Source organism: Siniperca chuatsi, linkage group LG23 (genome assembly GCF_020085105.1).
Source record: "Siniperca chuatsi isolate FFG_IHB_CAS linkage group LG23, ASM2008510v1, whole genome shotgun sequence".
Classification (NCBI taxonomy): Eukaryota; Metazoa; Chordata; class Actinopteri; order Centrarchiformes; family Sinipercidae; genus Siniperca; species Siniperca chuatsi.
Genome location: NC_058064.1, coordinates 21,105,261 through 21,128,793, shown reverse-complemented (window position 1 = coordinate 21,128,793; position 23,533 = coordinate 21,105,261). Strand labels below are relative to the sequence as shown.

The 23,533-nt window shown below is 41.4% G+C and overlaps 1 protein-coding gene across 21 annotated transcripts in view; it reads left to right on the top strand.

The window, feature by feature from the left end:
- The window catches only part of LOC122871171 (pleckstrin homology domain-containing family A member 5-like), a 262,530-nt gene that overhangs the window by 2,788 nt on the left and 236,209 nt on the right, over positions 1–23,533 (top strand). Inside the window, exon 4 of one of the 21 annotated variants that reach the window (XM_044185944.1) lies at positions 6,260–6,735. The exons of the other annotated variants lie outside the window; for them this stretch is intronic. Within the exon in view, the coding sequence (XP_044041879.1) occupies positions 6,260–6,296 (37 nt within the window). The 3' untranslated portion in view covers positions 6,297–6,735. Of the gene's footprint in view, positions 1–6,259; positions 6,736–23,533 lie in introns of those variants that run through there. 21 annotated transcript variants of the gene reach the window in all.

Genomic DNA, 23,533 nt, shown 5'->3' with positions numbered 1-23,533 from the left:
CTCCAATGGAGAGATTTGTCTCTGCTGCCTGTGGGACGCAAATTTGACAAGCAAGTGTGACTCAGAGGCTGCTCTGCTGCGATGAAACAGGCTCTACTTGTTGGCGTGCTGCGTGTGTGTGCGTGTGTGTGCGTGGGTAACCTCTCCAGGGTTATTAGCGACTCCAGCTCCGTGTGCACATTTGCCTACATGTATATTTTGTAGACCTGTTTGACGAGAAAAATGCCCCGCAGCTCCCAGCCTGTCACACACCCATAGCTGACACACACACACTTTCTCTCTGAGGTTGTGAGCAGAAACTTTCATTTGTTCCACCTACTTTCCCACCTAGTTTTCCTGGTGTTGCTCGTGCTGTCTGGGGCCATTTTGAGACCAGCAGCTGACACATATGGTGAGCTAATATAGCCGCTCTATAAATAGGCAGAGCCGCTGCTCACTGGTAGGCTATGTATGAATGCATGCAGAATGTGAGCACATGGACATGTAAATATACAAGCACAGTTCCACGTGTTAAGTGCTCACATGCAAACACAGACGATCACTTGAATGGGTGCCTGGCAGTCAGATGTGACGAGGGGACAGCTGTGAATGCAGGTGTGAATGCAGCCAGAACACGTTGAGGACAGTTGGGATCAGAATAGGAAACATTCAGAGGTGGTGCAGGGAGGCATGTGATTGTGTACAGCAGTGGGGATTAACATTAGAGGGCCATGGGCAAAAAATTGCTGTTGGGCCAGTAGCCGCCCATACACACACACACACACACACACACAACCTATGGCCCTCTGTGCATTGTGTATACCCCTTTGCCTCTATTCCATTCCCATTAAATACTGTGCAAACAGCAGACATAGCCCTTGACAGCTTTGTGACAGACCCAGCGACCAGAACTCCTCTGCTGGCCCCGAGTTTTCTGTGTGTATTAGTTTGTGGTAATTTGATCAAACACAATTTTATTGAGGAATATGTGCCATACGGGCACATTATAATATAAGTATTAATTAGTATTAGGTTTTGAAACAGGGTCCCTGTACAAAACAGGGCCACATAATTACATAATAATGCAGGACTCATCTCAGTTGATATTTTACACCAAGGCCCCAGACCCGGAGGGGGGCCAGAAGCCCCAGGTTCACTGCATGTCAATTTGTTATTTATGCCCAGTTGGTAATCTATCCTTGCATCGTCACTGAGGGGTTTTGAGTGGATTAATGGGATAGGAAAGAAAAGAACAGATGTTTATATTCATTTACAAGTCAGGCTTTTCATTAATCTTTGGTACGGCTTGGTATCATCCTCAGTACTGACTGAAATGTGTCTGTAGCATTGAGTATCAAAGGGTGGCACTGAATACTTCAAATTCATAGTCTTAGTTATGTATTCTTTGATAAGATTTTTTAAAATCAAAATCATGACATTGCTTACTTTAGACTATTTTATGTAGGCAACCTGATCTCAGACCACCTCATCTGAACCTGAGGCGAGGTACCAGAAAACTACCACAAGTTTCCTCTCTAGTTGTTTGGTGGAACATGAACATGTTTTTATTCTCTGTACATTGGCAGACAACTTGAGTTGTGATTGTGGGGTGAAACTGGTCAGAAATGGTCATTTGCTACACATTTATGTACCAGGTGTCAACTGCAGTCTGCATTTAGTCTCAGTAAGGATAGCCATTGATAGAGGACATTAGGTCTGAACAGACAACCACTGCTGTTTTTCTGGTATTGCCTGACTCAGACTGGACTGCAGGCTAAGGATTCATGCTGCTGCATTCACAGTATTGAATACAATGAGCAGCAGTTGACTCTGAACAAGTAGGCCTAGTCTCATATTCACTGAACAACATTGCATCATCAGCACTTCTTCAAATCCTTCAAATTCCTCCCAAATTCTTGCTCGGTCACTCTTCTATCAGCCCATTATTGGAATCCTGGCCCTGCTGCTCCCTCTACATCCATGGTGTTGAAGGACACTGCTGCCCTCTGAATGCCTGTTAACAGGTCACTCCCCAGGCCTGGCCCTTCAGGGTGAGGGTCAAACTGCTCCTGCCTTTGTTTGATCCTCAAGTTTCCATTTTGAAACTTGAAACTGAATATCCTCGGTTGCATTGTAAAGCCTGTTAGGATCCCTCTAAACATGGGTTGCTAAAATGTTGGTTTGCTGTAATAAAGCCCACTCGGGGGTAAACTGACTCCTCAGCTGAAATGCCGTCTCTTGGCCACACTTGAGACTAAGCATTTAGTTTGAAGCCACACTGATTCAACAACAATCATTGTCGCAATCCTGATTTCACAGCGTGCAAAGCTCTAGTCACTAGAGTCTAGTGGAATATGACGAAGAGACATTTCTGGCCTTTTGTCTTTGCTATGTGACTACTCCAAACCACTGTTGTTTCAGGGGGAACTGAAACATGGAGGACTTCCCACATTTTCAGTTGGGTTGTTGCATGTTTCTCATTTTAATTCAGATCAGTGTTCAGAGCTGCTGCATTGTCTTCTAAATGCCTTTCAAAACATTTTTTTCTTCGATTTCCAAGATTTTGAAGTCCTGCCAAGGTGTTTAGCCCTGCACGGCCAAGTAATTGCTCCTGCATTCACCCATGGCAAGTCAAAGGAGTTTTGGCTTGGAATGGAACATGGCAGCTTCTCATGTGCATGGTAGAATGTTTAGTCACTTTCACTAAGTTAAACAAGGCACAGCATAGCTCTCAGTGAAATGAAAACCTGTTTACAGCCTGTTACCTGGCTGGTTGTCCCAGGAAAACATGAACTGACTGAGATGTCGCCCATTGTTTTTTAGGGAAACATTTGGGGTTTATTGCTCACTGCTGCGTTAGACAAAAGAGTGGCAGCCTGTCAGTCAAGGCAAACACTCTCCTAAAACGTTTTAAGCCTCAATATCCTTCTTCTTGAACCTTAGGATTTTTTGCTCGGCTTTTACTCTATTTACAGGCTTATGGCAGAGTCACTACATGTCTTAGCAAGGCATGCCATATATTGTTATTTTCAGAGTAATTTGGGAGGCACCAATTTGCATGTGAGTGTCACTCTACATGTTCTGGTACAGCTTTTATCAAAGATGTGTTTTACACAATTTGAAAGTGTTTGAGTTTTATGCCTGTACACCCAAAGGTTTTCAACACAGTCAAGACATGTCTATGACTGGAAAGAGGAATGTCAGTGTCAGAGGCTATTAGAGGAACTGCAACGTCTACATTGGTTTCACCACTTGGCTGTTGGGGTTGCACTTTGCGCTGTCCACATCAGCTCAAATTTCTTCAAAATATGGAACTCTCACATCCACTTTGTTGTACTACAACAGTAGATTCATTGTGTCTGTTTTGTGCTGTACTAGTGGTATCATTTTCTGTAGTTACTTAGCTTTGCGTTGTTGCATGCTACTGTTGCTCACAATTAGAAGAAGAAAAAGTAGGTTCGATATTTCACCATCAGAAGGAACTAGCAAGGGTTTTATCAAACAGTGATTTGAAAGATTATAGTTCTGTATCACAGGACGCCTACTCAGTTGTATCTACGATCCCTGACATGTACAATGCTGCAGTTGTTGAAGTAGCAGTGGACATAATGCAGTAAATATCGTAATGTTGCTGTCAAGCTGGATGAAACCATAGCTGAATGAATACACAGTGACAAGTCATTCAGTGAGGCCTAGTGCTCTGTATAGAAGCTTTAGCCTTTGTTATGTTTCTCCATTCATTTATTCAGGTGTGTCCTTTAATTGGTCACCAGTCTGTATATAGTCTACAAGAGCTGTTGAATTCCTTGTTGACGTTTGTGTGTTGGTCTCTTTGTTCTTTCAGTCTCTCTCATCATTTCTCTCTTTCTCTCCGCAGACAGTCCCAGTGGGTGCTACTAGTAGGCCACTGTGCTGTAAATTTTGTGTTTTTTCCCACTACACACATGTGATATGTGGGTTTCATGAATGTGTATAATAATGAATTCTCATGCAGTTTGTATGATATCCCTGGTTATTATATCTGGTACAAATAGTGACATCGTTGTTACTACATATTTGGATTTCTGTCACATGGCTTTGCAATTGCCACAACATGTCGTCAGGTTTTGAATTTGTTTTTGTTTTTTCTCCACCAACTTTTACATGTCAAACTTAGAAGATGCAGAAAGGTAGTTGTGTGCAGTGCACAGGCAGAATGATTCCCATGTTCACGACTTACATTACATTTACATCACTGGACAACTCAAGATGGTTATATGACTTCAGAGTTGGTCGTGTGAGGGTCAGAAATACTGCAAATTGAGTATATCACATCCATAAATGACGGACTTTGGCTGATGTGATGAGTACATATTAGTTTGCCTTTTCAGGCACTTTGTAGCATTTAAGCGCCACGTTGCATTTATTGGAGAGTTCAGAAAAATCTGAGTTTGCCAGTCATAATTACAGCTTGGATGTTGACTTGAAAGTATCACGGAATAATAAAAGACACTATCAAGTTGCATTATGTCAAATGTAGGAGCCAGAGTTTTTGACTCATTCGAAGGACATAAAGTCAGAATATCTCTGCCTCTGCTTCTCTGATTTTGACCATTTTCATTTAGATTCTTTAGTCACACAACTTAATGGAAGTGCAATATTAAATTGTGGTTTGCCCCTTTTTAAGTTACTTTTTTTGGGTATAATTGTTTCTGTACAGTAAGGTTAATTATGTTCTTTATGTCTAGGGTAAAGTTTCAGTCATAAATTATGCTATTTGTTGCCCATGTCAATCAAATAATTAGTATTCAAAGAAATCAGAGTTTCCTGTGAGAGAAAGCTTGTGTGTTTATTCCTTTTTTATCAGAACTGTGTGTGTGCGTGTGTGTGTGTGTGTGTGTGTGTGTGTGTGTGTGTTTCCTGCTCGGTGGGAGCCAGCCAGCCCCCTTCTCCTCTCAAGTCTCAAATCCCAGGAGAAATTTCTCTGCCACTTCTCTTTTGACATCTCTCTCTCTCTCTCTCAGTCTCGCCTTCTCTCTCCCCCCTCTGTGTGTGTGTGTGTGTGTGTGTGTGTGTGTGTGTGTGTGTCCTCTGTGTCTCTCTGGCTGGAGCTGTTTGATGCTTGTTCCTGCTTCACTGAGCACTCCCTAAAGCCTTTACCAGCTCCTCGTGTGTGTGTGTGTACGTGTGTGTGTGTGTGTGTGTGTGTGTGTGTGACTGCACACTTCCAGCTTGACCTCACCTCTGAATTTGTTCGTGTATGTGTGAGGGTGTGTTTTGTAACTTTTAAGTAATAGAAGCCTGGCCGGTATCAGAAGTGTGACCACGCTGTATGTGTGATCCACTTTGCTTGACTATTGACATCCTGAAAATATTCGATTGGATGTGATTTTAGATTCTCAAGCTGCTATATGCACCAAATCACTTATTATTCCGCTCGGGACACACGCCTACTCACACACACACCTCCCAGCTGGTGTGTTTCCAGCTCTGGGTTTTTAAATGCCTGCCTCTCTGTGTGGCTGCGGTGCGGTGTGTGGCAGGGCTCAGTGGGTGCAGGAGAGCTGATTTATAGCAGCAGAGATGGGGAGGACTGTATCCATGCATGACGAGCACAGCTGATGGAGGTTAGTGATGCTGATATATAGCAGGGGGGAAGGACACACGCGGGACGGACGCTCAGCGACATGTTCAGTAACCGCAGGCAGTGACTGAGACAGCTGACAAGCTCTTCACTTCAAACATGAATGATGGCAAAGCAGCAGAGCACAAAGATGGATTTTATTCCTAACTTGGGAGCCTGTAACTTAATGTCTTGCTGTTAATGTGTTGGCTGGGATGTCAGTCCATCAATATATGTGTTGGAGACTGAACTCATAAAATCAAACCAACGTTTACTTCAACACAAACGTGACCCATGTTTGTGTTTTCCTGACTCGCTGTGGTTGTGAGAATACTGATTGTTGTCTCAGTTACTTTGCTTTGTTTTGGAGTTACTGTTTGCAAAGGTAGAAGCAGAGTGACATTGTTATAGTTCCATAAACCCTCTTGGAGAAGACGCCAGGGTGAATGGTTGGGCATACAAAGTGTCAGGCTTTGTCATTGGAGACCTGTGTTCGCATTCCGCCTCCTACTGACAGTTATCAGTGTTTTCTTTTAGCCATGACCACCATGTTTCTCTACAACCTCGGTTCAGCCTTGTTTTCCACTGTCCAAACAGTTCAGATATACGTCAAAAGGTGACAGTGGCGCTAATCTAGATTTTCTTTTGCATTTGCATGTGATGACTTTTAAACGCCAGGATCGTTGAATTAACTGAAGAGCCGCACCTGCAGTAGGAGGTTGACCGAATGGAGGAAAGAGAGCACACGAGACCGGCACCAGACCTCCCACACCGCTGAGCAGCTCTCCAGAGCCGGGTGTGTCTCTCGGGACAGGTTAGCGGTCAGTCTTGCCTTGGCTTGGCATGTCCCTGATGCCGCGGCAGTTGTCTTCACTATAAAACACTATACGGGATAAAACCAGCAATTGTTGTGCTCACTTTTGCTCTCAACGTCCCACATCTGTGTGATGACGTTATCAGGCTGATATCATGTACTCTGATCCCGGCATAAGATTATCTGTCAAACATTTCTGTGTTGTGGGGTGTAACATTGCAGTCTCTGTTCGCTTCTTGTCCACCAGAGTTCTCCTTTATTGTTAAAGCTCAGGTACGTAACGTTGGAGAAACTAGCAGACAGCTAGACAGCTAGATCTTACAAGTATCCAACCGAAAAATCCCCCTTCAGGCCTCCCTCCAAACCCCTCCCCTAAAACACATTTTCATGCGCGATGCGTGCCCGGGCAGAGTGCAGGCAGGCAGGCCAGTGAAATGATTGGATGGGCTTATTGCAGGCCTGCGACAGCCACAGATGCTGGATTTTTTTCTCTTTTTTTTCCCCAGAGCTTTTGATTTATTGATTGCTGTCGGGATGTAAAGAGAAATGCTTCTGAAATACATTAGCTACCTAGCTAAGTGCCAGCCTCAGAAAGATGCTCTTGTGGCACTGACACCAAATTATTTACTGTTTGAATTTTCTGAAACATTTTCTGATATCAAAGTCCACTGGGGGCTGCTGCAATCTTTCAACAACTTCTACCCTGCGGGAAACTTTTCGAAGTTTATTTTTCACTCTTGTGGAGCTCCCAAAGTTTCCAAAGTCACCATATATGTGAGGCTGAAATATGGGAAAAGGTGGATAAACTAATGCACAAGGCTGCAAGTATTTCCTCTTTGATGTAACAATGCAGATATATAAAACATAGCAGCTCAGATTTGAATATTTCACTGTTTAAGCATCATATAGCTTCACTGAGGAGCTGGAACAAGCTGATAGAGTAGAAGAGACAAAGGGAATGAGAGAATCCGCCCTGGCAGGTTTGGAATCTGACTTTACTGACTCCGACATGCAGCTGACCTTTGATCTCTGCAGTGCTGCCCCCGACTAGCGACTACCCGACTAATGAAAACTTGGTTGGCACATGGAGATAAAAGAGGAGAGGCTCTGCAGCAGAGCCTAGCTGCTGCAGCCTCATGATGCTCCAGCTCTCTGCGAACGCACAGGAAAGGATGGAGGAATGAAATGAAAAAGACTGTAACCTGGAACTGACATTTGAAATGATTTTATTGTTTCTGTTCCCGTCATTCTGTTTAAAAGACGTTAGTCCCATAGATCGATATGATGATCAGTCAGAATCTAGTAGTACTAAACTACTTAAAAGGGACAAATGAAAAGTCATGGACGGTGTGGCGTGGAACTTGTGGGCGAGTGAGTGATTCGTGCAGCCTGAGTCAGACCTTCAGCTCCGGGCTGGGAGAGCGAGTGTACTGAGTTGAAACAAGCACCAAAGTGGTAGCTTTTCTCACAGGGCTAGGTTAGTACTGTAATAAACTTTCATTTCCACAAATACAGTTAATATAAGAGTTGCACAGTAGTGTGCGTGACGCGCGGTCTCGCCTCGTTTTTGCAGTTTGCAGTAGCTAGCAGCAGGAAGGAGGGGCGGGTCAGCGAACGAGTTAGTGGACATGAGGACTTGTGACTCCCGAGTCAGTAAAAAGAGTTGTTCGTTTTGAACAATTGACTCATGACTCACACATCACTAGTCTTTGCCTATTTCTCTCTACTTTCAGTGTGTATACATGTCTCTTTCTCTCCTGTGTGTGTGTGTGTGTGTTTGTGTGTGTGTGTGTCTGTGGTTTAGCTTGGCAGCCGCTCAGTGCTTTGGGAACGCCACAAAATAAACAGTTAGAGTAACATGAACGTAGCCTTGTTGCTCCCCGCCCACCAGAAATCACTACTTCATGCATCCACTGCAGCAGCAGCTCAGTCAGAGCTCAGTGATGCTCAGAAACACAACAAAGGGCTGAAGAAGTATAATTCTGCTTGATGTGGTATGTGTGGAAGTGTGTTAGTGTGTGTGTGTGTATGAATATCTGAAAGCACTTCTCAGAATTTATCCTGGGAACTTAAATGTATTTTTATTCCTCAAGTAAGCAACACCATGTTTTGTTTAGTTTTTTGATTAAAGTGCACATTAATGGCTAAATTGTGAACACAATTCACAGCCTATAACATTATTGCTAATTTACGCTTATTCAATAAGTGTTTCGATTTATATATTATTTTGATAAAAACATGCCACAGTTGAATCAATCAAATCAAAGGGAAATGTTCCTGAGACAAGAATTGATTTTTGGTGACTGAAACCATATCCTAGTCTTAGTCTTTGCATGTTGCATTTACTCTTGTGGTTAAAGATGTAAAAATGTCTCAGTTCATCAGTGAACTAAATCCACTTTTCAGCAGTTTTCAGGAGACTAAAACAGCATTTGGAATCTCTTTCTTGACATTTATACTTATTATTTGCTAGGGCCATGTACGTAATGATAATTGAATTTGTAAAAACACGGCTCTGTCAAAATCAGGTTATATAGTTTCATGTCTGTGTGGCTGTGTGTGTTTCCTTGTGTAACAAATAATGAATCTGAGGCTAAAGGGTCCAGTTTAAGACATCGAAGCTTGAGCTCTGAATCCACTGGACTCCATGTCAGCTGAGCGGTTATCACTGCAACACAAAGACACTAAGGGTGTGTGTGGGCATATATATATATATATATATATATATATATATATACACACACACATGCCAGCAGTTAGAGCAATCCTCTGTGGTGAACAGATCATAAGATGCAGAGAGAGATAGGAGGAGAGGAAATGAAGAGAATTGAAAAGCAGAAGGAGAGAGAGGAGAAGACAGAGGTGAAAGGGTCATGTCACACACTCTGCAGGTGTTTCCATCTTAACAACGAGGACATGTGTGTGTGTGTGTGTGTGTGTGTGTGTGTGTGTTGTGTTTTCGACAGTTATTACTAGCTCCACAATATCACGAGTGAAGTGTTTTTTTGGGACAAAGAGTTCCTAAGTGGGTCGTTGGCTGGGTGGGGCAGATCTACCCCTGAATAGTTTCCTGTACAACCTAAATACACACATAAACACACACAAATCTGCACACCATACTGTACTCCAACACTGCATTAAAGAGTTTGGCATGAGTGAATTCACTCCCTGCATGTGACAGCTTGTAGTTGTGGTCATATGTTTGGATCTGTTTCAGAATGAAACACATGCTCCATATTCCATTCAAAGGAAATGTATGTGAGTATTGTAAATACTGTAGTTTCACTGAGATTAGATTATCGGAAGCTGGAATCATGCCTGAGGGAAAAGTGGGCCACCCCAGGAGCAAGGAGTAACAGAATGGGACACTGAGTGTGTTTACATGAATGACAATGCTTTGATATTAATCCATAGAAGACTTTACATGGTCAGAATCTGGCGTGGGAAAAGCATTGTCTGTAGTGCTGAAACAAAGTCAATTAATCAAAAATTTTAGTTGATTTCTTAATTCATTGATCATTTAAGTCTTTGTGTCAAGCAAAAATACCAAACATTTTCTGGCTGCAGTCTCTCCAATGTGAGGACTGGCTGCTGTTTCTATTTTATATCATTGTAAATTGAATATCTTTGGGCGCAGGGAATTTGTGATTCGATACTTTGGTATTCTGATAATCAGATTGGATTGCCATTTTGTTGAACATGATTCACCGTCTGAAGAAAGCGTACAGCTCCCATTAAGAAAGGACAGCTACAGGAGGAACTTCTGGAATACTGCCAGCTCAGTGCTGAACACTGACTGAGATTATCAGAAAACGCTCAGCTCAGAGTGAAGCTAACTTTCAGGAAATGCTCTGAAGAAGGGGTGAAACCACACCTAACTGACTCACTGTGCTGTCTGCCTGCTGTGTTTTCAACTCCAATCATGGCAGCTTATTTCCTTGAGAGGCTCGGTCTGCCTCGACATCTTCAAAGATCCTTTTCTCCTGTCATGGAGTCACAGCTTCTGTAAAATCTGTCTGCAGAGCTGGTGGGCTGAGAAACAAATCCACGAGTGTCTAGTTTCTAAGAGAAGATCTTCGAGGAGTGACCCATTGGAAAAACTCTGACCTAACACAAGAACACATCAAAGTCCAGGCCAGGTCTGAGGCTAAGGCCAGGATCTCTGCTTTGAGGGAGGAAAAGAAGCAGAAGAGTAAGATGATGGGGAAGATGGAGGCTCTGAGCAGAGAGATTTCAGCTCTTTGAGAAACAGTCAGAGCCACAGAGGACGAGCTGAGAGCTGAAGACGTCCCATTCCTACACAACTATAAGGCTGCAGTGGAAAGAGTCCAGCAGCGCCCCCTCATGGATGATCCACAACAGGTGTCAGGAACTATGATAGATGTGGCCAAACACCTGAGTCTGTCCAGAGGAGGGACAATGTGCCGTCTGGAATTTGGAGAATACGATTCTACAGTGGTAAACACAGAGCATGCTCCGAAACAGACCCATAGCGCACACCTAAGAACGTCATCCAACAGAAGAAATAGTTAAGGTACAGAAGCTGGGATGTGCCAATCAGGAGAGAAATTATGATAAAACTGCTGCTTTTCTGAAGAGTTGAGGCAATGGATGTTTTATCATATCTGGATATCGGGCTGTTCATCCACTGCACATAAGCATTAGTTTCTCTCCCTGTGCCACGCACTCGTCACAAACACTTAACCATTGAGGTGATGTCACACATAAAAATAGCTTTTCTAGACTCAGGGAAACCTTTACAAACCTAATAATACAAAAAGTAATAATTGATCTTGTTTGCAGATGGAGGTCTCCTGTCAGTTTTACAGATGATGTTTTTATAAAGGTGGTCTCATAGCCTCATTTCCACTGCGCAGTACAGCTCGGCTAGACTCGCTTTTGGTACCAGGTACTTTTCTCGATTTTGTTTACCCCCTCAATGTAGGCGGGATTCTTCACTTATCGCCATACTGACGCTGCGTGAAACTGCCATCACATCATCTTCAACGCGACACAAACGCTGGATCCTTTCATCGGCAGCCAAACATTTGACCACAGTGTGGTCAAAATCCGGGTCGAGTGAATAAAAAAAATTGCAGTAGTTATTAATGGTAGCTTGGTAATTTATGGCAGGTTTGTGCAGGATGTCACATGTCAAACAAGTGACGATTCTAGTGAAGATTCTCTCTGACCAATCAGTGGCCTGCAGTGTTTTATCTCCACCTTTAAGTACCTGCTCAGCTCGCTTGGAACCTCGACAGGTGATATTCAGAGATTCACAACTTTTGCCAATGGAAAACCAAAAGAGAACAGTGCCGAGTCGAGCTCTGCCGGATTTTTGTGTTGCAGTACCATTGTTGGCCACCGACAAATTGTCAGCAAGGCCGTGTGGCTGTGCCGTATCCAGCTGTCTTAGTACATCCATGTGATGTTCGTCAAAACTGGGAAATGGGAATGTGGGGTAACCTGACAAGTCGTTCATCATTCGTTGTTCATCGTTTGTTGACATGCGTCAGGACACTGCAGATGTGTGAGCTTCCTTAAAAAACAATGTGTGTAGGTGTAGAGCTAGACTGATAAATCAGCCAGGCCAATATATCGGCCAATGTCATCTTATTGCAGATATATCTGTGTATATGTTGGCTGATAGAAATTGCAGTACAGAAGTGCCAAACTAGGTTTAAGGTAATTTAAAAACAGTGTCTCCATTACATAGTTTGTCGACCAGAAAGCACTGACAAGTTGATTTATATACCGTACGATGTCCTTTTCAATATGTATCTTGGTCACAATTCTTAAAAAAACAACATCCATATTAAGATTGTTACAATTCAGAATCAGGTTTATTGCCAAGTAGGTTTTCACATACAAGGAATTTGCCTTGGTATAAAATGCTGCTCACACAGTAATGCATCTGTAATAGTGATATTGTAATATGCAAATATGACAGGGATTTAAGTCTTTTGAATGCAAGGCTTTTACTTGTAATGGAGAAGTTTTTACTTTGTATTGCTACTGTAACTTCAGTAAAGGATCTGAGTACTTCTTCCGCCTCAGGTCGTAATGATTAAGGTAGCGGTAATTTACACAATTAGCCATCTATTTCTTAAATGGGGATACTAAAATATTCATTTTATGTTATATGTATATATATATGAACGGTGGCTTGAATTTGCAGCCTGTCATCTGATTTCAAATGAGGAAAGCTAACATTGCTAATTAGCCATTTTGGAGGAACTGGAGGATAAATGTAACAACAGATTGTCTCTGCAGCTTGACAAGTGTCAGGTTAGGAGAAATGACTATAACTGAAGCAAGAAGGCATCTTGTTTCAACGAGTTTTGTTGTTACCAGTAAATTCTTTTCCATATAATTTCCTTATATAAGCAGTAACATACTTTTCTTGTATTTAAACAGTTATTTCTTCCACCAAGGAAGATGTAGTTTAATGTCTGTTAAATAGTTTGTCTGTGTGTCTGACAGAAGGATATCTCAAAAAGTGCATTACCAATAAATATGCTGGACCGATATGCCTTGAGCCAAAGAAAAGTCAATTAGATTTTGGTGGTGATCCAGATCTGAAAGTTCCACCATTAAACAATTATTGATTGGCACCATAACTGTGAAACTAATGGAGATAGAGGCTTGATTCTAATTCCTAAAGGGATGTTTGCCAAGTCAAGAAATCAATTCAGCTTCAAATTGAAGCCATATGAATGATGTGTTCAGGTGGAATAGTAAATTGGAGATTTGTTGTGCGAGGTTTGCGCTCCCTGAGTGCCTTCTTGCTTTAAAAAAGAGGAGACATTGCTTTTTGTTTGTTTGTAGATATAGATATCTCATTTCAAAATAAACTCCTGAAAATGTCAGGGAGTTGTTTTGCAGCTCACTCTTTGTTCCTGCATGCTTCTTATTATTGTAACAGCCTGTTCACTTGTCTTAATCAAAAAACTTTGAAATGACTGCAGGCTGTACAGAACTCAGCTGCTAGGCTGTTAACCAGGACCAAGAAGTACGACCACATCACACCTGCTTTAGCCTCTTTACATCGGCTCCCTGTTTGTTTTAGGATTGATTTTAAGATCTTATTGATTACTTTTAAGGCTCTTCATGGCCTGGCTCCAGACTATATTTTAGACCTTGTAATCCCTTATGAACCTTCACGTAGTTTGAGATCTTCGGGCAGGGGTCTTCTGTCTGTTCCTGAGTCCAGGATGAAAACTAAGGGGGACAGAGCTTTTGCCATCAGGGCCCTGAGGCTCTGGAACAACCTGCCTGAAGAAATGAGGTTGTCTGAGTCAGTGTCTTCTTTTAAGTCTCTTCTCAAAACACATTTTTACTGGAAAGCATATCCTGATTTTACCTGAGCTGTCTGTTTATTTTTATTGTTTTTTAATGTATTGTCATTATCTCATTTTATTTTTGCCCGTCATGTATTTTATCATTCACTGTGGTGTTTTATTTTCTGTCTCTCTGAAGCACTTTGTACTTTGTTTTGATAAGTGCTCTATGAATAAAATCTATTATTATTATTATTACTCAGTCTGTGTTGACTGTCTGACACCCAATTAAACTTCTGACATTGAAACAGGAACGGTCTTGGCCCCTCTAACAGCAGAGCGACTCACGGAACTCCAAAGGCACTGCTGACCCTATTTAACCTGACGCTCTCTGACTTTCCTGTGATTCCGGATCACTTGATCAGAGGTGTTCAGATATGTGCATGTAGGCCGCCGATACCCAGAGGGATTTGACTGCTGAGTGAAGCTACGCTGTGATGCTACACTATGGGTCAGACTGGAATCAGGGCACAAATACCACCAGCCTCCACTATTTAGGATCCTGATCCTAAATATGATCACGTGGTTGAGAAAGTTCTGCAACCTCCATGGCTCATTGAACACCTTTATAATCCATGGAATAAAGGCAATAAAAGCATCATCGACCCAAGACTTACTATGCTGATATACAGTACTTTGTTTTACCTACATGTTTGCAAGCATGTGATGGCTACTCTACGTATCCTTCAGAGCCTTAGTTGTGCATGCCCTCAGAAATTAATGCGGCAGTGAAATAAGGTCAATAGCAAACTCCAACTAGACCACAGCAACAATGGTGGAAAGTTATGAAGATAAATAGTGGTTATTCTGAAGTGATTTTATAAACAATATACTGTATCAACATCCTTGTGTGTCACCATGTTTAGCAATGTTTATGTTTTGCAAACTTAAAAGTTCTCTCATTTACTTTTAAATGCATGCATGTTAAACATGTAACCAATGCAGCACAATGTTAGGAGCAAAAAGTGGAAGTAATGTGATGTTGTCACAGAGCCATAAAACCTTGTAGGGAAGATGTCAGGGTAGATGAATGGGTCAATAAAGCTTGTGACTTTAACATGGGAAACCATGGCTCGTTTCCCATTTCCATCTGACTGTCAGTGTTGGTTTCTTCTAAACTTGTTCCACAATAATTTCATAACCTTAACCAAGTAGTTATTATTTTAACCATAACTGCAAAGGTTCCCTAACCTAAATGAAGTAGTTGGTTTTAACCCAGGCCGGGATATTTTCCAAACCCTAACCAAGTAGTTTTTGTGTCTATCCATAACCAAACCTTAACCATATGAATGATTGTTGTACTAGTGATTGGTTTTGGGAGGCATTGACAAACGATGTTGTCCTGCCAATAGGGATTCCAAAACAGAAAACTTGAATATGGGTTGTTTTTAAGGCAAGGCAGGTTTATTTGTATAGCACATTTCAACAACAAGGCAATTCACAGTGCTTTACATAAAACATAAAAGCAACATAGGGCAATATAAAAAGACATTTAAATACAATTAAAAAGAGTTAAATACAAAATAAAAAGATAAAACAGGAGAGTAACACTTACAGTGCAGTGTAAGAAATGAATCATTATTTGATTTAATAAAAGGCAGCGGCAAACAGAAAAGTCTTCAGCCTTGATTTAAATGAACTGAGAGTTGCAGCAGACTGGCAGTTTTCTGGGAGTTTGTTCCAGATATATGGTGCATAAAAACTGAATGCTGCTTCTTCATGTTTAGTTTTGACTCTGGGGACCGAAAGCAGACCTGTCCCAGAGAACCTGAGAGGTCTGGATGGTGCATAACGTAGCAGAAGATCAAAAATGTACTTTGGCCATAAACCATTCAGTGCTTTATAAACCAACAGTAGTATTTTGAAATCAATTCTTTGACAGACAGGAAGCCAGTGTAAAAGACCTCACAACTAGAGTGATGTGATCCACATTCTTGGTCTTAGTGAGGATGCGAGCAGCAGCGTTCTGAATCAGCTGCAGCTGTCTGATTAATTTTTTAGAGAGGCCTGTAAGGACACCGTTAGAGTAGTCGAGTCTACTGAAGATAAATGCATGGACAAGTTTTTCCAAATCCTGCTGAGACATAAGTCCCTTTAATCCTGGATATATTCTTCAGGTGGTAGTAAGCTGACTTTGTAACTGTTTTAATGTGGCTGTTAAAATTCAGGTCTGAGTCCATGACTGCACCAAGATTTCTGGCTTGGTTTGTGGTTTTTAACATTACTGATTGAAGCTGAACGCTGACTTTTAATCATTCCTCCTTGGGTCCAAAAACTATTATTTTAGTTTTATCTTTGTTTAGTTGAAGACAATTCTGGCACATCCAATCGTTGATTTGTTCAATGCGCTTACTCAGCAGTTATTTTGGACCATAGTCCCCTGGTGACACTGTTATGTAAATTTGTGTGTCGTCTGCATAATTATGGGAACATATTTTGTTGTTTTCTTTAATCTGAGCAAGTGGTAGCATGTAGATGTTAAACAGAAGGGGCCCCAGAATGGAGCCTTTGGGAACTCCACATGTAATTTTTGTCTGCTCAGATGTGTAATTACCTATAGACACAAAGTAGTCTCTGTCCTTTTAAGTAGGATTAAAACCAGTTTAATACTGAGCCAGAAAATCCCACCCAGTTTTTCAGTCGGTCTAGTAATGGGTTGTGTTCGACCGTGTTGAATGCAGCACTGAGATCCAATAATACCATGACTGAAATTCTGCCAGTCTCTGCGTGCAAGTGGATGTCATTGAAGACTTTAACAAGAGCAGTCTCAGTGCTGTGGCGTGGTCGAAAACCTGACTGGAAGACATCAAAAGCTGTTTAATGCTAAGAAGTTGTTCAGCTGTTGAAAAACAGCTTTTTCAGTGATTTTACTTAAAAACGGGAGGTTTGATATGGGCCTATAATTGATCATTAGTGATGTGTCTAGATTGTTCTTTTTTAAGAGTGGCTTGATGACTGCACTTACCAGGGCCTGTGGGAAGACACCTGAGAGAAGAGACATGTTGACAATTTGTAGAATATGTGAGGCCATGCAATTAGAAACATTTTTGAAAAAGCATGTTGGCAGAATATCAAGGCAGCAGGAAGAGGATTTCAGATGTTGTTGTTGAAGTTTTTATGGTTAATAGGATCAAATTGTGTCATGCTATTTGAATTAATTTTAAGTGGACACAGGGATAACACATCCTGTACCTGATATGGAGGCACTTACTGCCTGTCTAATTTTCCTCCTTGAACAAGGAGGCAAATTAATTGCAGGCCCTGGTAGATAGAAGTTCAGAGGCTACTGACAGAAGGGTTTTTTAGCCTGTCAACGGTAGCAAACAAGGTACATGCATTATTATTGTTTTTGGCAATTGTTTCAGAGAAGAAGGACCGCCTTGCATTTTTCAGTTCGAAATTATAAATGCAAAGTCTCTCTTTATAGGTGTCACAATGAACCTGGAGATATGTTTTTCGCCACCTGCGTCCAGCTTTACGACACTGTTTTTTCGTACCAGAGACAGGCTTCACCTTTGTAGGTGCAATGGCATCAATAGCATTTGTAATTTTAGAATTGAAGTTATCTGCGAGACCCAAGAGAATGTGGAAGAGAACGCCTGAATAAATATTCCACTGGTGTTTTCAGTGATATACGTTTGTGTGATTACCTCTGTTTGAAAATTTGGGTGCACAGAGATATCAATCTCAAAGAAAACACAGGAATGATCAGAGAGAGCAACATCAGTCACCACAACCTTAGAAATGTTCAGGTCCTTGGAGATGATTAAGTCTAGAGTGTGGCCCTTATTCCGTCACATGCTGAGTCAGTCCATAGTTATCAAGAACACAACACAGTTCTTTAGTCCCTCTGTCCTGGAGGTTGTCATCATGGATGTTAAAATCTCTGACAATGACTACACAGTCAAAGTCAAGACAGATTATAGACAGCAGTTCAGTAACATCATCAGAAAAGTTTGCACAAAGTGGCCTGTAGATATTTAGAAATATAACTCTAGAAGAGGGCGGTGTAACTATGATAAATGTGTCAAAACTGGCCGAGGACTTAAAGCCAATGGTGGAAGAAGGCGCCGAGCGGGGTTTAAGGGAGAGAAAATGGGAGTAGGGCGAGGGAAGGGGCGGGGGGTAAGTTTGGTTCCAGCAGTGACCAGCTCTTTCATCTGGTCAGTGAACTCCAAGAGGGGGGAGGAGGGAGAAAGGGTGACTGGAGATGAGGGTGACCTGGATGGGGTTTGGGGGGGTGAATCCTCACCGGTAGTTGTTGGTGAGGGGGGTGGAGACTCTTCCCCTCTGCTCTGATGTCTCTGATTTTTAAAGCTCTCTTCAGGTGGGGGCTGGGGTAGTGGGTAACAATGTGAAACAAAACATATCGTTGCTTAACTTGGAGGACTCAACAGAAAATGACATCAATTCAATTAAATTTTCAATTTTATGTATTTATATAGCGCATAAAACATTACACATTTTGCATAATGCACCTCTGGTACTCCTGTAAAGGAAAACTGGCCTTAAAGATTTAGTATGCCTAAAACAAAGTAGGTCGTGTGGAGTGTCGTCAGACTATGTCTAAAGGCAAAACTGTTAACACCTTTTCCGAAAGGCCACACTCGAGGGTGGGAGGAAAAGTCTCCTCCTGGCTGAATCCCACTGCCTACCTGACATCTCACTGGTGTCTACTTTAGACTGATGTAATTTCTAGGGGTTTATGACAAAATGTTACTATTTCCTAATCAGTAAGTTAGTGCCGGAATAATTACATTGTTTTACTGACTGTTGACTTCTTACTTAGTTTTGGATTAGGGTTAAAGTGACATGAAGAAGCTTCTCTGTGATAAACTTTCGCAGTGACAGTTCTTGAACACACCCTAACCGAGATGTTTTTTTGTATCTAAACCTAACCAAACCTTTATTTGTGAAACAGTTGAATTGTTGAATCTCAAATAATAAGTTGTTGAAATATTACAAATACTCTATAAACTATCTGTAGGCAGATTATCTGAGTAAAGAGTAACCATGTTTAGTGGCTGAGAAAACTAAACCTCATTGCCATTATTATGTGATTTTTACACACAAACCTACATTACCACAAATTTACTATCAGCCTCAGAAACACGAAGTTTCTTTAAAAGTAATGGAGCATTTATTCTCTATAGATCATTTATTGATGGTCCATAAGAAACTTTTTATTACCAAACTTTAGGCTATAGGAGTGAGGAGGAACTCTGGCTGCCTGGATTGATTGAACTGAGCCTGCTGCTCAGCAGTGGAGAGACGTGGCTCTGCAGAGAGTGAGGGCTTCAAACTGAATTCGATCCAATCCCTCTCTGTGTCTGTCTGTCTTATGACAGTTGCGGACTACCTGAGTGACTCCAGGTTCTTACTGACTGAAATGTCTGTAGCACCGATTATTGAAAAATGCAAAGTAATGGAAGTTGGCAATGAGTGTTTTTTTTTTTTCAGATTTGTAATCTTCTTGATTTCTACTTTAATGATACAGTTTCTGTTTGAATCATAATTTTGCCGATGTTAGACTGTATTTTATTTAGGCAGAGTTCTTGTTCTGCTGCTTGTCTTTAGACCAGTGGTTTCTGAGTGAGGTTTCTTCTCAGGTTTGGAGGATTTTTAGAGTCCTGAGGAGGTGAAATTATCCAGTAACATCTACATTATTCTGTGTAACAGAAGTATCTGGTGACCCCTCACAATTGTAATAACTTTGGTGATCCTCTGACTTTTCATCTAGCACCATTATCAGGCCAGAATTCAAATTTGTCCAAAACTTTCTTTTATGAGGAAATACCTGCAAGCTAATGACACGCTAGGAACTGCCTCATGTCAAATCACATGAAGGTCGGTCGCATGATAACAAACGGCATGTTAGCATTGTCATTGTGAGCATGTTAGCATGCCGAAGTTAGCATCTAGCTCAAAGCACATGCCTGTAGAGTGTTATTTTATTGGTAGTCTCAAATAGTTATGGCATTTAATTAGTCTCAAAACCCACGCACATGAAAAACAGGCGTGTGCGCGTGATACGAGCGCCCAGAACGGTGTCCGAGAGCGTAAAAGCATCCTCGCGAGGAAGCATTTCTGCTCTCTGTGCACAAATGCACACAGGTCGTCCTGACCTCTCTGTCTCAGCTTCTCACTAATGCAGAACATCAGATTGTGTGTGTGTGTGTGTGTCCTATGTGTGTTTTAATTCAAGAAAAAAAATCAGCCTGCATGCAAATCAGGACCTGTGTGTACTGTAGATGGCGTATGTTGTTGTTTTTCTGTGCTCTTCTGTTATATTTTCTTGATGTTGATTTGAATTTATAAAAGTACAAACTCTGTGGAAAGTCTGTCACGTCTTGTGCACTGGCTCTGGTTTTGTTTCAACAGACCTGAGTTGCATTGTCAGCTACAAAAATACAATTACAATTACAAAACAACATTAAATTAAAAAAAAAAACTTTAACATTGACTCAGTTTTGTACCATCAGTATAAAATGATATGTAGTTAACTCTTCAGCGTCTACATAAATGATGGCTGTGTAAATATGTGAACATTATAAAGGGTGCAGATAGTTTGGGTTTTATTTGTCCAGGTCTCCACCCCAGTACACTGGAGGTAGAATTTAGATTGTGGTGGTTTTAAAAATGTATCAGCGACATCCTTTTCCAGTGTCAGTGTCCTCATTACTCTGGACTCTCAGAACGTTCTGTCAGCAGTTTTCATTTCTTCAGTAGAAAGTAGTTCAAATGAAAACTGTTGACAGTGAAGTCGTCCCAGCGGCACTATTTATTGTAAGACATGTCGCTGTTGACTTTATTTTCATGGCATTTTGCCTTTATCAGATAGGTCACCGTAGAGACATAAACAAGAAAATGGTCAGGAAGAGAGCGAGGGGTAGGACATGCCACAAAGTCCCAAACTGGAGTTGAACTGAGGACATTGCAGTCACAGTGTATGTGTCTTAACCAGTAGGCCTCGTCCCTGACCTTTAACAAAGTAATTTTTCAGTGCTGTTAACTAGGGCTCAAATCATTAGTTGATTGTTAATTAGCTCATTGATATAAAATTGATTGGCTACAATTTTGATAATCAATCGTTTAAGTTGACAAAAATGACAAGAATCAGCCGACTCATCCCTGATTGGACCCTAACTGAAAATCCAGTTTTAATCTTTCCGGTACACACAAAGTACACAGGCAAGTATTTGGACAATGCCATTCGTGTCACAGCCGCTTCTCTACGTGAACACGCTGTGTGAAGAAAGTATCCCACGAGCCTTCGTTGCTGCAAACGTCACTGAACTTTTTTAAAGAATATAAGCAACAGGTGGAAACACTGCTGAAATGTTGAGGTGATCAACAGAAGTTTACTTGCCAACAATTTTTATAATTGATAAACTGCATCATTGTAATTTATCAAACAAACATGCCAAAGTTTTGCTTGTTCCAGCCTCTCAGATGGGAAGGTTTGCTGCTCTCTCTGAGAGTAAACGGAACTTCTTTGGGCTTTGGGTCATTAGTTGGACAAAACAAGCAATTTGTTTGAATATGTCAACTTGCACTCTGGGAAATTGTAACAGGCATTTTTCTCTCTTTTCTGACATTTTATAGACAAACGATAAATTGATTATTTGAAAACAGAATTGCCAGATGTTCAGTAATGTTAGTTGCAGCCTTACTGTTAACACCACAAACTAAATTCACCTCACCTCCATTGTAGTGGGGTGGATGCAGAGGATATCTCAAAATCTGGACAAATCAAACCAAAAGGTTTTCTGGGATGATCTTTGAAGAGAGGGTGTGTGTGTGTGTGTGTGTGTGAGTGTGTGTGTGTTGGAGGGGATTTTTGAGCCAGTGTTGAAGATGATGTTGGCTTTAGACAGCATGTCCTGCTGCATTTCCAATCTGTACTCATAGCATTTTAAACTAGCCCTCCTCCAGAGTGTTAGCCTGAGTATTCATGTTCACAGAAGAAAAGTTTAGTTAAAAATCTTAACTAAAATCTCCTCACCATGACGCACGTCCACAAAGTGTAATGATGCAGTCCAAGTGCCACGTGTACAGATATGTGTTTGTCGCCAAATAAACCAATTGACCAAGGCCTCTGCCGAGGCTCTTTTTAAGAAGCACAGTCATCAGTCCTCATTCTGTAAGAGCATGTTTTTGAAATCTTTCATCCCTCCTGCTTAGCAGGAAAACATCGGGACAAACGGACAGCTTGACCTCGGCACTGCTACAAAGCAACATGGAAATGTTAAAGAGAGCTGAATTATTTGGTCTTGGTGGCTGTTAATAAATAGACCTTCAGCAGACAGAAATGATTAATCCCAGCTGAAGCAGCCTAAAAGCAGCTCAGCGATGAGAGAGAAATAACTTTGAATGACCTCTCCATGGTTCCCAGTGTCGGGCTGTCTGTATTATATGATTATACAGTAGGGTATGTTTGTGCCTGTACCTGCACCGCCTGGAATTATCCTTACGTGTGTTTTGTGTATGTGTGGGTGGTCCCAGACTGGAGGTCATTGTACCAAAGGCAAAGACAGACACGAGGGAGAACAGAAGCAAGAGTTGGATAAACAGATAAAGATGAAGCAAATAGAAAGCTGAAAGACTGAAATTCTGATATATTTTTTCTTATCCGCTCTCTTTCCCCCAGTCGTAAGAATTTCTTAGTCTTTATTTCTCAGCTGACTGATAAGACCTTTCTGTGGGAAAGGGTTTTGAAATATGGACTCGAAGCAATACGGGGGAGGAGAGGAGGTCTGTGTGGAACTTAAGAGCTCTGTCTCTCAGCTCGCTGCTGCTCAGCGTCCTGCCAAGAACTGAATGATGAAACTGTTTGGTCACCTAATAAGAAGTGTTAGGACAAGTGTCAGCCAAGGTTTGTCCTCCCATTCAGCTTGGATTGGATTTCATTCAAAGCTGTAAAACCTTTTTGAATTCATCAAATTTTAAGATGAAGTTCAAGGTTTGACAAAATGATCTCAACTCAATATCCACTTACTAGGTTTTGACAGAGCTTTCTGTTGTACTTCTATTGATAAATAACTTAAACAGTGAATTGATTATCAAAATTATCAAAAATGATTTGCCGATAATTTACTATTATCAACCATCAATCATTTTGGCAGTATTTTCTACTGTTAGAGTACTCCAGTGAATTAGTATTGCACTTCCATAAAGTTGGGGGACTTGCGAGAAACAAAATAAGAATGGTCAAATTTGATGCATCGGATCAAAGATTTTAGTCCCTAATATGGGTTTGGCCCCAAAAACGCTTCCCATAATGTAACCCAATAGTGTATCTTCAGTAGACCCTATCAGGCTTTCCGTAAAAAATGTGTTGTCTCCAAGCTCAAGCCCAGATAAGCCCTCCGGTGGCACAGAACACATTCTACATGATGAGAAAGATGAACTTGATGCTATTCGATATCGTACTTTGGGAACTCTATCTACAAAATCTATGTACACAAAACTATCTACATCAATGCATCTACACTACCTGCCTGATTTGGTTGTGTGTGAATGTGTGTGTTAATGATTTATGGCACCTCCTGTGATTCTCATGAGGTGAGGTCAGAGGGGCCACAGGAAACACACTCACTTGTTTCCTGTGCATGGTCTTCACACCACCCTCACCTTGCTTTCATCTGGAAATCTGTCCTATTTTCCCCCTGTGCTGCCTTTGAATGCAGCATGCTCACCCTGTTATGTGTATGTCCATTTAGGTCAGGACACAGCGGTTGTGCTCGCTGTCCAAACACACACACACAGACACACAGACACACTAGTATCTGTGTGGCT